This window comes from Folsomia candida, unplaced genomic scaffold, assembly GCF_002217175.1.
Source record: "Folsomia candida strain VU population unplaced genomic scaffold, ASM221717v1 Fcan01_Sc001, whole genome shotgun sequence".
NCBI lineage: Eukaryota > Metazoa > Arthropoda > Collembola > Entomobryomorpha > Isotomidae > Folsomia > Folsomia candida.
This window is the reverse complement of record NW_019091193.1, coordinates 23,045,358-23,061,128: the sequence shown is the minus strand read 5'-3', so window position 1 is coordinate 23,061,128 and position 15,771 is coordinate 23,045,358. Positions and strand designations below refer to the sequence as shown.

Below are 15,771 nucleotides of genomic sequence, written 5' to 3'. Positions count from 1 at the left end.
CATCATAAGTAAATACGTAATGCAGTTATTGCGACATTAGATGGCTTCGAGTTTGGTGCATGATTATAATTATGTAGATTCGAACCTTGGTCATTCACCACAAGGGAATTAGCATGTTGTGGGCTCGGGTGGAGTGAAAGGTTCACGTTCGATCCGACCACGCTCCCGTTGCCGTGATGCTCCGCTGCCAGCAAGGACGCTTTAGGACTCTCGCTTTCATCTTGATTTTTTTCTACCAAAATAATTGCATTATAAATATGGAGATTTTGTCATTTGCTTATTTGATGGATTTTCAGATTCGCTCGTGTCCTCTTTGCCAACCAGGCTTGCAAAGGAGCTGCAGCTCTACGGTGTGTGCAATGGTGTGTACATACTCCGTGGTTTCTATCGTTGTACGACCTTCCGAATCGTTCGCAGTTCCAAATTGAAATCTTACCCTGTTTGGTTGCAGGAGTGAAACGGATGGAGCGTGATGGGGAGACTGCATTCCCACCTTTCGTCTTGTTGGGCTGTTGGACTTCCGGGTGTATGAGTTTGTTGCCACCACCAGTCCCCCCACCCTTTGAGGGGGATAAGGGTTGGCACTCCCCGTTCTTCCCAGCAGCTGCAGCGGTCGTCGTAATTTGACTCATGGGGAGGGCCGACTTGTTCTCCAACATTTTGTGGTGACGTCTGGCCTTATAGAGGGTCTAGAACGGAGAATAATACAAACAACCTTGTTTATTGCTCCTTTGAAATATTGAGAGAATAAGTGATTGGTATGCCAACTGCATATTTCGGGTTTGGTTGTTGAGGACAAGAAAGGAGGGCTTAAGAATGCATATACGTTGAAAAAATCTCATAACTAAAAGACAGAGACGACGGTTGCGTCTCCTTGTGTACCGAGAGATTTTTTTCTATGGAGGAGGGCGGGGCGAAGAGAGCAGCTGATTTTCATGTAAACAAGGCAGGCAGTTGCATGTAAAAAGTTGCTTTGGATTTTGAGAGTGACCGTTCCCAAACTCCAAACGGGGCATCGCGAACCAGAAAGGGAGAACAATCCCGACTAAAACTTCTAATTTGCAGCTAATACAAAATGGATTGATTTCGTTTTGGTGGCAATAAATTCCTGAGTTTGTGCTTTACAATTTCCATTGGGCAAAAATTCCATAATAAATCTCAACGAAAAGTATTGGACTGAAAACATGATAGCTTACATGTTTCAGTCCAATACTTTTCTTTGAGATTTATTATGGAATTTTTGCCCAATGGAAATTGTAAAGCACAAACTCAGGAATTTATTGCCACCAAAACGAAATCAATCCATTTTGTATTAGCTGCAAATTAGAAGTTTTGGTGACAAAAATCATTTACATTACTGGTAAGTGGCGAGCAGGAAAAGTCAACTCGCTCACTAGGATGCACAGACTGTACCCGAACTCAAACTTTAAGCCTTGGGCATATTGTGTCGTCTCATCCTCCGCCGCAGGAAGGAACAATACCTTAAGCATATTTATATACCTATGTACCTTATTGCCATATTGCTATTATACAACGCGATGCTATGCTGAGCTTGCTTGCTTAACTCGACAGCCGTCCTGTCACTCTGCTCCCCTGAGAATTCAGACGTCTCACTGCAGATACCGATGAAGAGCGAGGCAAGATCAGACTAGGACAGATTTTTAAGTCGAGAAGATCGAGGAGAGGAGAAAGTCAACCCCGCATTCCGATCAGGTATTACTCATAATCCACCGTTTGCGGACAAGCAAACAGGGGCAGTGGAACCATCGGAAGGAGAAGGGAATTGAGGACAAGATAGGAAAATCAAGTGGCCACGTATGTGATGATGTCCCGTCAAATGTCGTCGTTCCCAAGATTTCCCCTCTCTACACATAAGAAAAGCCTGACATGAGCCACCGGCCTAATACGTAAGTAGGTCCATAGGTACGTAATATAAGATTACGCGTGATACCACGTATCGCATTGCAGTTGAAGGAAAAATGCCCCAGCCACACATATCACGATGCACTTTCATTTACGGAATTTGTAAATTAATGTCTCTTAGGAATCCACAAGAACGTGAAAATGGAGCACATGTTACGTGGACGAGAGTAATAAATATGTACAAGAGGCGAGTAATGATTTTTACAGTGCGTATCTGGTTTCTAGTTCAATCGTTCAATAAATCACAAGTTCGGCCTGCTTTAATGACTGACTTTTTTCTTGAACCCTGATTTCATACTTTCACTCCACCAAATACCTACTTCAGAAATTAGTTCTAGACTTGACTTTTATTTTTCTAGAACTTCGTAATAAATACATTTTGCATGAGAAACATGCTCGTGGACTGCTGGTCGATCTATAAATTTTTTTCGGGTTTCCTTTTGCCACTGGCTCATCCGCCGCATGATTTTTGGTGGTGCAAGATCTGCGATTAAATGAAGCGTGAATTCAGAAACGACAGACATTATTCATATCTTGTCTGCTGCAGCCAGACAGCAACTCAACAAAAGGAATCGAGGAATGATACCACGGACGGAACATCATCGTGAGCGACTAAATAGACACGACACCAATCTAATCAATAATCAGTAGTCAACAAATCACTGCTGGGCAAACAGCGTAACACGATAGAACCAAAGCAAACAAGACGCAATGATGTGAGTGAGAGAAAGAGTTTCAGAAAGACCTAAACCACGGACGATCGTATGGAAATTTTGAGATTGGCCAGGAGTACCCGCTGGAGAGCATGTTGATGATGATGTTTTGCATTGCGAAGTGATGAGTTTGCACTGAATTGATTAACATAATACTCTTCTGTCAATGTACTCAAGACATGTTATTCAATATTTTAATTGAATTTGGACATATCGATTGCAATGAGTTGGTTTCAGTTACTTCCGCCGTATGATCGTTTTTACAATTGGGATTAATCTTACATGTAGATTTAATTTCAAATTTGAGTAACGGGAGAAAATTTCAGACAGGAAATCAGTATGCGAGTTGTACATATGTATATTTTAATACACCCTCCACATACTGAGGATGAGTTTAAATACGTAATTTTATTCTCTTATAAAAGACTTGGAAGACGTAGAAATTTGTTTAATGGGATGTGAGAATAAAAATAAAGCATCACTTTGGTAAAAATCCATCAAAACTGGATATCAGACTAAGAATTATGTGGGGTATGCACTTAAAAACACTTATGTATATGCATACTGATGGAGATAGAATGACCTTTTCAGACAGCAAATATTGGAAAATCATAATTCATTTCGTGATAACTTGGACGCATTTTTCCGTACGGAGAAGAGCGAGCACGTCACAAAAGGATGCTCAGCACACTGGAAGATCTAAGTTTAACTGGCGAGAAATTCACAAATATTATGCACAAGAGCAGACTATATATTTATTTTATCCTATTAAATATTCCCGTATCCTATTATGAAGTTATATATGTTACATAAATATCTAAAGTGTCACACCTTATACATATAACTGCATTCAATGCATTGTGATTGCTGGCTCATGGTGACAGTTCACGACTTGACAAAGACGATAACTTTCACTGACTGAGCCTTTCACTGAGGAGGGGAGCTTCACCACCTGCCCTTCACAGATCTCGATGCCCTTTGGATATGTGGTAGGGTCCTATGAGTGTACTAAAACCCTGAAGTGGTTTGACTCCATGGCCACATTTGCGCCCGCCACACCCACTCAAAGGCGCCAAAAACACGAAAAAAACCCTGTTTTCATGTACTTTAAATGTCACCAAAAACCCAATTTTGCTCGGATTTTGATAAAATTTACATTTTTGTGATCCCAGATACTTGTGTGATCATATCCAGTAGATATCCCAAATTTTTTGAATTTTTGAATTTTTTCGAGTAGTTCATCAGCTCGAAAATTTCGAAAATTTCAAAAAAGTTGAGATTGCTATTGAATATTATAAGGCAAGTATCTGGGATCACAAAAATGCAAATTTTATCAAAATCCGCGCAAAATTGGATTTTTGGTGGATTTTTGAAGATGGTAACTTTTGTGGTTTTCATCCCTTTGAGTGGTTGTGGCGGGCGCAAATGTGGCCATGGAGTCAAACCACTTCAGGGTTTTAGTACACTCATAGGACCCTACCACATATTCAAAGGGCATCGAGATCTGTGAAGGGCAGGTGGTGAAGCTCCCCTCCTGAGAAGTGATAGATAGCATTCGTAAGAATTTAGTATGCCTGTTTGGAGTCACTCCAATGCGAGATTTGTGATTGTTCTGGGTTGTCCTCGAAAACCTTAATTTAATATTGTCTTTATGTTCGAATTGAATTGTTTGTCGCTTGCGGCTTGTCCAATTTGGAATCCGTGAGAAATGATCATGAGTCAGTAAGCAAGCACAAGTCAACTTAGCATATTCTTATATAGCTAATCCTAAATACTTAAGTGCACGTCACTGAAGATATCTGAAATAGAATTGGTATTTTAAGACGACTCAAATTGACTCAATAGTGGGATTCACAATGAACAAAGATGATCCATCGTAAACATGTTGTGAGCAAATCGTAAAATTTCAATGCAAATAAACAAATTTTGTATTGTCTACTTGTCAACTTTATGCATGCATTTATTTGTATAAATAAATAAATAATGCCCTTGTGATCAAGGAAAGGTTGAAAGGTTATTCCTCTTAGCGTCTGAACTATTAATACGAGTTGTTTGATTAGATTAATGCCAAGTAAACCATTCTATTTGTTAATATTAACGAGGTAACTGTGATTGGCAGTTGTTGAATACTTCTCTTTTCCAACAATTCATCGTGCTCAATTGACAAAAAAGTATGAAAGGAAGTTTGATGTCAGTAACAAGCTTCTTTTTCAGTCTTGTGATCTTTTTTCGTGGAATCTGTTTTGGATCAGTAAACATGTCTTCTTTTTTTACATACTTAATTTTAGAGCAATCAGAATCAGGACAAAAACGGGTTTTGTTGACTTTGTCTCGAAAGAAGGTCTCTCTATCATGACATCAATTTGTGATCTTTCTTACCCCAAGATTCGTTATCGTATCAAGTGGAAATAGTTGCCCATAATTGTTTACCGGACGTTCTTAGGTTACACAATGTATACCAATTATATTTACCATGGGAGAACAAACAGTGTACTTACACCCCAGTGGGACTTATGTAGTCTTGCTTATCTAGAAAATTAAATATTTACCAACGAAGTGTATTTCATAAGTGGGAAAGAATGCAAAAATTTGGACAGGATTGCAACTCGACAAACAAAAGTCATGAAATAAGTATGGCAAAATGTGTAAAATCCGGACGAATTTAATTTTCTTTCAGTTTCAATCCGGTTCGATCCTTTAATAACATTAATAACATGGGAACCATCGCGGAGAAGAGGAAAAGTGGAAGAGAAAGCCTGCCTGCCAATTCCAACCTCATCGATTTCCTTTCTATGTAAGCACCTGATTACTTGGAAATTTGTATGGATGGCTCGTCATTAATCTGTGAGAGTAGGAAGCAAAACACAAGTGAAGAATTCCACCGTGGAACAAAGAAAAGAAACAATGAGAACGATAGGAGTCATTATATTCTCTTTGTTCGCATCCTTCACCGTCTCATTCATAATTAATTTCGCAAGATGCTCCAATGCTTACTTCCTTAATAAGGAATTCAGTAGAGTCTGACTTATTTTTCGACGGAAGCATGACATAATCCACGTCTTCTTAATTGGACACTCAACTAACAAGTAAGTGATGACTGGCGGGGATTTCTTCATTCATATCCAACCTTTTTACGTTAATTTGCAAACTCTGTGACCGTATACGATGTAAAGTTTGTATGATATTGAAGCTCCACAAAATCATGATTTTTATTGCCAGAAAAAGAGTGTGTAACTTTCGCTTTTTGCAGAGCTGCGTAATATATTCAAATGGGAATCGAGGAAAAATTTAATTTCTTTGAGTTTGTTAGATCAAATTTGTTAGACCAATTTACACGATTCTGGAGAATTTGCTGTGAACACGTACCCCGTGCATCCAGAGGGAAATGAATGGTATTTAGAAATTGTCACGACACTTTATTTAGCTCGTTTTTGGAACGAGACACATTTACTGTTCCTATTGTGCTGCTACTGGTTGCGATAATAGAAATGAAAATAAAAGTAAAAATAAATTCATTCAGGATCCAACTCTCCTTTCTCCGCGGTGAAAGGAGCATCCATACAACAACGTTTTTCATAATAACCCATTCACACTGTAATTTGTGCTTAATAAGCAAGCTTTTTGACTATTCTTCAAGTCTCCAAGACCACTCAAGGTTGTAGTATTATTGAGAATTTGTAGTGGAAATCTTGTAGCGGTGAATGCATCCACGTTGATTTCCTCGTAATGAAGGAAAGGCTGCTAAGCAGAATAGCTTCCGCTTGCAATAAAGCCTCCAGCAGGCTTCTGGACTTAAGTGGCTTATCTCTCCAGCGTTGTGTTCAGTACACCACATGCCAAAACTGCAATGCTGGACAAAGTAGGCTACGAACGTTAAGTTGGCGGAGACAGGGAGAAGATAAGATGTTGATGACGGGTTTTGTACTTTGATACTGCTCGACGTCCTTCTGTCCTCTCGCAGCTATTATTTGATGGCTTGTCGATACAAATTGAACCTCACTGCTGGAGGGAAACAATGGTATAATAACCCGGGTATTGTGTATCTTACGGCATTCGGTTTTGTTATCAGGTTGAATTGGACACCACAGATCTATTTGGTTGGAACTGGGAGAAAATCCCAGATTAAAATCTGTGGATAAAAGGATTGTAGCGAAATATCAAACAAACAACTGCACTACAACCGGCTTTGGGAAAACATGGAAAATCGATTACAGCTCAATGATCCGATAAGATAGATGTGAAAAGTAAAAAAAAAATCGTGGATTGTATACCATTAAAATTAGCGAACGAAAAAAACGGGAGAAAGTAATTTATAAAAACCTGAATTTAAAAAAAATGAAAGTTTCCATCCGAGTCTGACGTCGTCTAAACGGAAACAGATTCACTTGAGGGCTTACTTTAATGATGCGGTTACCTAAATTTGCGACATTCAAAGTTCTAGCTAACTCTGTGGTACGATCTTTGTCATATTAATGAAGTTCATGGCTGTTGAACACATGCCTTGGGTTATTGCTCCCGTCGCAGGAATCTCAAAATAAACAACCATGCTAATTATACTATATTATTAACCAGCTTATGTACTTTAGAATATGCTTTACGATTGCACAGTGGATGAATGGATGTAATCAAAAAATCAGACTTATGTAAAAGTGAGATGACGGCATTCTACAAATCAGTATAATGATGGCATGTGTGCATGTACGTATTTGTTACACTTTTTGTATTTCCTCCAAGTAATCAATATCTTTTCTTAGGTAACATCGTCATGTGTTACTTATTGACACTCCCACGCTACATGTACAGACATATGAAATACCGTATGTATCGACAGAAATACTAATATTGAGCAGAGCGAGAGGGTTTTTAGGGTACCACGTGATCACATCCAATGTGTAGCTTTGACAGAGTCCTGAGAAATAAGTGCTACGATAACAAATGTATCAATTGTTAATGGCTGACGTATATTTAGATGTATCAAAATAGTTTGATTCACATCTGCATCCGGGGCATTGTGATACGACGGTTGACAATTTCATCCTTAAATATATTCCCCGTTCTACATACTTATTTAGCTTGACCCAATGTGAAAGTGAGTTACGAAAGAGAAAGTTACAGAATCTTGGCGTGTCTGTTTGCCTGCCTCGTTCTCCTTGTCACTGTATAAATAAAATAGTTTTGTTCAATAATTCTAGTTGTCAGTTGTCCTCGCAGGTGTTGTCGCCCTATCGCCTACTCTGACAGCTCCCAACGACATTACTTACACCTACATTACATTATTGTTTCACAACACGGCTATTTCATTGTTACATTAGCTAATACTATTTTTTATCTGTGATGACCATTATTAAAGTGTCAAGAAATGCGATGTACGTAATAATAGAAAATACAATAAGCACAATCACGTATGAGAAACGGGGCCATGTTTATCTCCATCTCTCGTTTTGGAAATACAGGGAACTAGTTTTGACGTTTTCTTCCTAAATATAAAGTGGCGTGATTTGGCTGGGCGATAATTTGATGAGATAAAATCTAATTATAACCACAAGCAAGCTCCTTCTTCCCACACAGCAACGGTGAAAGCGGACGAATTGTGGAGATTTTATTTCCAAATGGAACTGACACTTTATCAATTAAGAGGAAATGAGTTTGGGTGACGGCAGGAAGTCACGCTTGGCCGGAAAATGGACGACAGAAATAATGAGCATTTCACACTTTCTGTCTCCATCTCCAGAATTACTGACTTCAGGAGCGAGGCTTTTGCTTGACTCGGCACGTTCAGAGATGTAGGCATTAGAAAATACTTACATAAATTGTATCTTGACTCGAGTCTGTTTTCCTATTTAATTTTTTATATTTTCAGTTTGGTGGTGAAAGTATTATATATTTTAAAATTATATTTTCTTACGATTGTCGATCTGCTCCAATAATAAATTGCATTTGCCATTCGATGTCTACTAAAAAATGCACATATGTATGTATCACCTCTGGAGTCCTAAATTCTCATTAACTATACACATACACTCTTTTTTCTTATATGATGTAAATGAATGTAAAAAAAGTCAACAAATTGCTCATTCCCACCCTTATTTTTAAATTATGATTTTTCGGTGACTTTAAATGATAGCATCCTTTTGTAAGTTAGAGTATGGATCGCTATCTGAAAGGCACTTACGACAAATGAACTGTGACTTATGTAAATTTAAACGTGTCAATCATAACACCTGTTGAACTATAGCTAATTATTTGTTAAAATTGTCAAGGACTTACATATTATGCATTAATAGGATTCGATGGGTTAAGAAATGACCGAGTTATCAGTTTCACGTTTCTACATATGCATCACGATTATCTACATGTAAACATGTCTAGGCAATATTTTTGAACGCGCCTCAAGATGCCATTTTTATCAGCCGAAAAATGCCATTATGCAGGCAGTCGATGTGCAGGTAAAGTATGTGGTAAGACTAGTCGTTTTATTCTGAAAACAGTGATGAAGGTCAAGCACAAATGGAACGCTTATAGACGTCTAAATAAATAAATAAGGCAGCTGTGGTATGCTCCACAGCACAAAAGTCCCATTATGCAATTCGTTCTTAGAATTTCTGCGAAGGACCAAGAAGGTTAAGATTGTACGTGTTCTGACCGGAACTGAACAACAGGTAGACGCCTATCCACGAAAAAAATCGTGGGACGTGGTCGATTACTGGGGATCATTCACAAACACGTGTTCAATAGTGGAAAACATGAAAGCATGTGAAGGTTGAAAAATAAAATCTGGCTACTTTTTTCCATATAAATTTCCAGATATTAAATTCATAAACATGTTTCTGAGCCCTCTTAGCATACCTAAATATCCCGACTGAATGGCTTCTTGTATTCTGTGGGCACTTTCACTCTGATTTCCATACATTTCTCTTTCCGCTTTTGCTTTTCGTGCATGTATGTAGCTGGATAAAGATATTTCGTGACCCAGTCTGGCTCTAAATTCATTCTTTTATGGGGGTTGGGCTGCAATTGAGCTCGTAGTGGTGTTTAGTTGACAGGTCAGGTGATTTATTGACCATGCATAAATGCCAGTCCTTGAGTATTGGGGCATGCACTGCAATAAATTGAGGACGTGAGACATAATCTCCTGCTCGAGAGAAAAGTGTAGTACAATACTTGAATATTGTCTCAATTGAAAAATAATGTCACGCATTTACTATTTTTTTGATGCAGGAGGCGTGTCTGGGAACAAATTGTTCAAGAAAACTGAAATATTTACGATATTAAAATATTCATTTTTGGACACAAATATTTCGACATTGTCAAGGATTACAAAGAAAATACTGCACCGCATGAAAATTAAATTGAAAAATTATTCCAACAAATTTGTCCTTGTACGCTACGTATGTAAAACGTGAAGCTGGAATTTCCGCATAATTTTTTCTGAGGATTATTTATGTACATGTTTCTTTAGTATTTGCGATTTCAGCACACACATCGTGAATGTTAATTTCGCCAAAGTTGGAATATACGTAGAATCAAAATTTATTTTTCTGCGCTGATAAGATTTTTGCTCCGAGACCAAAAGTGGCTTCATCACTTTCGTAAATATATTAATGGCAAAACTGATAATCCAATCGAATCAATTATTTGGACGGGATAATTAGAAAACTTTTTCCCTATGTCATTCCGTGTTACGCTTCAACTACACGATTCCTGTCAGCAAAACTTTCTCCATCGATTACTTCTAACAAGCGTGATGAGAGGAACCTATAGTTTTGCAACTGGCATGATTATACGTATAGTTGCAAATTACGTGCTCAATTAAAGCATTGCATTACCGAGATTTCTACAGATTTGACGGATGATTTAGGGCACTCGAGTCGGTATGACTTGTCCGGAATCAATTCTGAAGAATAAGTATTTATCATTCCAAAATAGTAAGCTGCGAATGAGTTGCATGTTTTATGAATTTGCGTGACATAAATAAATCAATTATTGAACCCGCAGTATGAAAATGTACGTGAACGTTTTCCAAGGGCGTGGTTCACAATTTATTCGGTGGACTTCATTAGCAGCAGCAGTATATTGATCAGCCGACACACGGAAGGACGTGACCAAGCTAATTTATTTGTTATCCAGAGTTGTCACGCAGGGTTATGTATTCCCAAAATGTAAAAGATGTGCCCTTGTTCGCATGCATATGTTTTCCTGGTTCCGTGGAGCACAAATTGGTAATTGAAACCATAGGCAGACTAAAACTGCATCGAGTAATTAATACTCTTGTTACAGGGTTTCACGATTTCGTGCAAAGTGCAAATTAACTGGTAATAATAACGGCTAGTAATTTTTTGGAAGAATCGTTGTATAAAAATCTGCGAATGATGAGTGGAAAAAATGGACACATTCCACTGGAAGCTTGAGGACAATAAAAGAAAGAAAGTAGAACAAGAAAGTAACAAAACAGGAATACATAAAACTGAGGTTGAGCTCTGCTGTCTATCCAATCTTGCAAAACTATCTGCTTTGTTCTTCTCGTGGTCTTAATACCACAAACGAGTGGCAAAGTCCTGAAACTAGCTCTCTCAAACTCATCGCTGCCGTTTCGTCAGACCAGTGAGAACAAAAGAACTATGTGTACATGGTTTTTGGTGCAGAGCAACAAATGGGAAAATGCAGTGTTTCACAGATAATTGTGCCTGTCGTTTAGTTTGTGTATTTTCTCCAACTGAACCACATCTTCGACAATAAAACAACTCACTTCATTCGCTTTCCCCACAGGTTTGTATCGCATAAGAAAGTGAAACTACGATGTGAACCACAACACGGATTTAGTCCCTTAAAAAACATTGTAGAACTGTGAGCAAAATGCCCATACGACTCAGAACCCGGTTCAGAATACAGCAGGTCAATTGCAACATTAAAGTGTGCTCATGAACTACAGGAACCAGAGGAATGGAGGAGTCATTAAGGTTCAACTGTATTTTCCTTGTATTCAAAGCTACAGAGGTCCCATCAGGAACGATATACGGGTCATAAAGGAAATCACAGGCGTGTGCCACATGGAAACAAGTTTTGCCTGGGTTGCAGTGGTGAGGAGAAAACCCGAGGATGATGACCAATTTCCTATCCGTTGTGTAAGAAAAGACAAAAACACAAACGATGAATGAACCAAAGTCCACGTGCAAAAAAATCAGCACAACAATTGCCTGCTTTCCTTGACTAGTAAAATCTAGCAAGAGTGTCCCGATCGTAAAACAAGCAATCTTCAATATTCGATCGGCTCGTTGTTATTTGCTCGTTCTCTTCATCTTTGTGACAAATTGCGCCCTCAAAGGAAAAAGAGAGAAGGCATGAAACGCTGCAGTCGACTTTCCCCACCTCTGCTACAACGCTGCGATGACACCTTTCGTTAGTGGGATCCTCTCATCCATCCGCGAGTAATAAGAACACGTGTCCACCATTAGGATTGATGTCTCGGCCGATAAGAAAAGATAAGCTATGATGGGTTTCGAGACCGAGATGAATGCAATTCGAGTACTTTTCACCCACATGACAAGCACAAGGTCTGAAGACGAGGTGGAGTGCAATAATGATGCAGCTTTGGTTTTGCCGCCTGGCTGAACTGAACTGACATTTTACTTGATGATCCTTGAGAGACTTTTTCCCACTTTAGGTCATCACGATGACACAGAATGTGAACACGGCGAGAGAAGAAGAAAAGCCTGTTTACTTTAGGACCACAAACCCATCAGCAACAACCACCATAATTTGTCTCTCAGGAGTGATCCCACTCATTTCCTTCTCCGTTTCCCAATACCATAAATCGGATATTTCCGGATTGGGCATGACAAAGGAGAAGGAATCGTTAAATGTTTCCACGTTTCAGTCAAAAGAATTTGCCAGGTCTTGTCGCACTGCCCACGCACACAAACACATAGGACAAATTTGGTTGATGTTGGAATTTGGTTCGATTTTTTGTTGTTGGAAATTGATTGAACTGAACAGACAGAGACGGAATTGAGGTAGTGCAATTTCCTTCGAAGAGAGAGAGTGGTTGGTCTGATTACAGAGTGACCATACATTTTCCACTTGGTTTGCCAAATTCCTACAGGAGATAGAGAGCACAGAACAGAACCTTTCCATTTATTTGCGTTCCCTTCCAGCCCGCTGGGTTGGATGTTGGGATAAATGTCGAGATGGGAGTGAGGATAGGATGAAAGCAGCCGCAGTCAGTGACCATACGCAGTGACCAATGCTCGGCCAATAAAATCTTGCTGGCTATTACGGGCTGAAAGTAAAACCGAAAATGGGACATGGCCCAGACGAGGTAACTTTTATATTTTTTAATATCTGGATTTCTCGAGCGTTCAGGTCGACATACTCGCAATGTTACGTACCCACTTATGTACAAATGTATGTAATGGAAGCACCAATAACAGGATTAAAATGATATTGTTGTCTCAAACTATTCCATTTTGTGACCCCAGTCCAGTTAGCTAACCTATTCTGCACTTTCACGTGGAGACGAGACTACTACTAGTTAGTTTCAGTCTTTAAGATCTGTATCAGTTCCTCAACATCCAATAAACCCGAAATATTTCCGCACTTGGGACGAAATTGGGACAGTGGTGAAATATTACGAAAGAGGAACAAAGTAATAAAGTAATAAAGTACAGATGCGTCCTAGTCTCTCTGCTCAACGGGCCATGGACGTGCAACTTTTCCCAAACTTTTGACCACTTGTGAATAATAATGCTGAGATCGAGATGAGATGCAATCGAGTGGAATATAAAAAACCAAAAAGAAACCAATGACTTCAAACAACTTTCTTACATTGACCATCCAGCACATGAAAAAGGTCAGCACGACGCAAGGGATGAGTTTGATGAGAACCGAAAATGTCCAAAAGTGAATCGTGTGCAGAATTGGATATTCTTTCACGAGATCCGAGGATTCCACAATGTACAACTCCACCTGAAAAAATTAGAAAGTAAATTATAATTACGTACAATGTGTATGTAGGTTCATAACCGTCTCACTTTTCCCACTTACCTTTTTTATGGAACAAGAATGCATGTGAAGAAATTTGCAAACGGTTTGGAAAATATGGAGCTTTTCCTCGTCGTTGCCTTCTATTTCGTCGAATGGTCGTGGTCCGTAGGTTACATATTTTGTTTTCGGTACAATTTGGAAGTAGAGATAGTTCAGAATACAAAAGAAAAGGGGACAGATATAAGCTGCAAATATGACTTGGTAGCAGCGTTTAAACGTGCAAAAAGTGACTGAGCTGGTCGAACATTTGATGGCCGCATAACGCCATATCGCCATTGTCAGAGTCTGAAAATTATTGCGTTCATGTGCATAAATATGAGATGATATTAAAGTTAGTGTCAAGGAAATGATATCAACTCACCAACTGTATTGAAATTGTATGAAGTATTTGTGTAAAGTGAACATGGAAGAAGACGAACGCGGCGGAGGCATACGAATACTTGTCCTCCAAATCTTGATCCACTAAATACATGTGAAGTGCGAATGGAATATATTCCACCATGATTAAGAGATCAGCAATTGCCAGGGCGAACAGCATCAGGTTCACCGGCGTGTGCATTTCCTTCCGTCGCAACACGACCATAATTAAAAGGTTTGCAATGGCACCAAAGATGCAAACCGTGAGTGCGATGTATCCATGAAACTGCTTGTAGGTCGTGGCCATTGAGTACACGTCCACGGCGTCGTCCGGTTCGCAAGATTTGGCTTGAAGCGTGTAATTCTTAAACCTAAACGAGTCATATATTATGAATTTGTTTACCTGGAGCTAACAAAGGATTGCTTCACCTGGCCATTGCGCTATGCAGCTGCAGTAGCTGTTCCATTTGAGACGAGTTTGTGGTAAATGATCTGTCCATGGTCAGAGATATGTTGCCACCGCCAACATTGTCCACTCCAAGCCCGGACTCGCCCAGGATTAGATCGGAGGATTCGAAACTTTCTATGGAATTCGTCTCCATTTTAGCGGTTGTAGTTTAGCGACGACAATGAAAGCTAGCTAGCAAATGTGGTCAACAACTGCCATAGCTCACCTGAAAATAAATAAAAACAAACAATCAAAATATATTACACAATGTTTTTTCTGTCCATGTTTGCAGAAACCAAGTCGAGAGTAAAAACACAATAAATATATTACATATTACATGCTATCGCTTTTTGCCACTTTTCAGGAGCACCCACCACAACCAGGAAGCTGCAAGAGCAACTTTCTAATGCAGGGAGCGACCTCAGCCCAATGGCAACAACTTTGTTTAAGCACTTTGGTTGGTCTACTGTACTCTTCACTGGTTGATCTGGAGAGACGGGGCAAATAAATTTTTAATGTTTTCCCTCAAACTTCTTGGCTTTCACTCAGTTACAACTTAACATTTACTGTTTACAACAAAACTTTCTCCTAATTTCACTTTACTTGACGAGCTCTGGATTTGATTACCTCTTTCCATTCGTCTCCAGCAGGGATTTGCTAACCGTTTTCAAATTGGTTGAGAATTTATTCATGGACCTGAAATTGGAAGCGTGGCCCAAATTCAGTCCGTTTGTTGAGCTTTTTAAACAAAATCAGGTTGACTGAAGTAAAATATGAGGCATTTGCACTCTCGTGAAACTGCTTGCAACATTTTTTCATATTAATAATGAATAGAATTTGTCTACGCATGAAAAAATATGGGAACATCAGAATCCACTTTTCACTACTCTATCAGATCTGTTGTAAACTCTGACTTGCTCATAAACATGTCGTTCCTTTGATTAATTTTCCACCGATCCAACGCCCGACAAGAAGGGACGTGATTTATTGCGAGTCAACACTTTTACTCCACTACATAAAGCTTTGCTTGTGCTTGGCGGATCTATGTACACACAACCGGAAAAGCTTTTTTTGCAACTTGTCGGAATGGCAGCGAAAAAACTGCAAAAAAATACAACGCCAGCGCCAAATAGGATTGAGTAACAAATGACAGTGCTGGTGACGTGAAGCATATTTTCTAATTTATGATTTATGCAACTTATTAATTGACAGTTACAAAATGTGTCTCGTTAGAAGTTGCTAGTCGCCATTTCGTTGTTTGTACATTGCAAAATTGCGACGCAGAAACTT

General features: G+C 39.1%; 1 protein-coding gene across 2 annotated transcripts in view; it reads right to left on the bottom strand.

The window, feature by feature from the left end:
- The window catches only part of LOC110844582, a 48,822-nt gene that overhangs the window by 1,824 nt on the left and 31,227 nt on the right, over positions 1-15,771 (bottom strand). For both annotated transcript variants that reach the window (XM_035849262.1, XM_022090822.2), the window contains exons 2-7: positions 14,463-14,707; positions 14,038-14,404; positions 13,677-13,961; positions 13,458-13,598; positions 437-689; positions 86-232 (exon numbers count right to left, since the gene is read on the bottom strand). In XM_035849262.1, coding sequence (XP_035705155.1) covers positions 86-232; positions 437-689; positions 13,458-13,598; positions 13,677-13,961; positions 14,038-14,404; positions 14,463-14,635 — 1,366 coding nt within the window. In that variant the 5' untranslated portion in view covers positions 14,636-14,707. The remainder of the gene's footprint in view (positions 1-85; positions 233-436; positions 690-13,457; positions 13,599-13,676; positions 13,962-14,037; positions 14,405-14,462; positions 14,708-15,771) is intronic.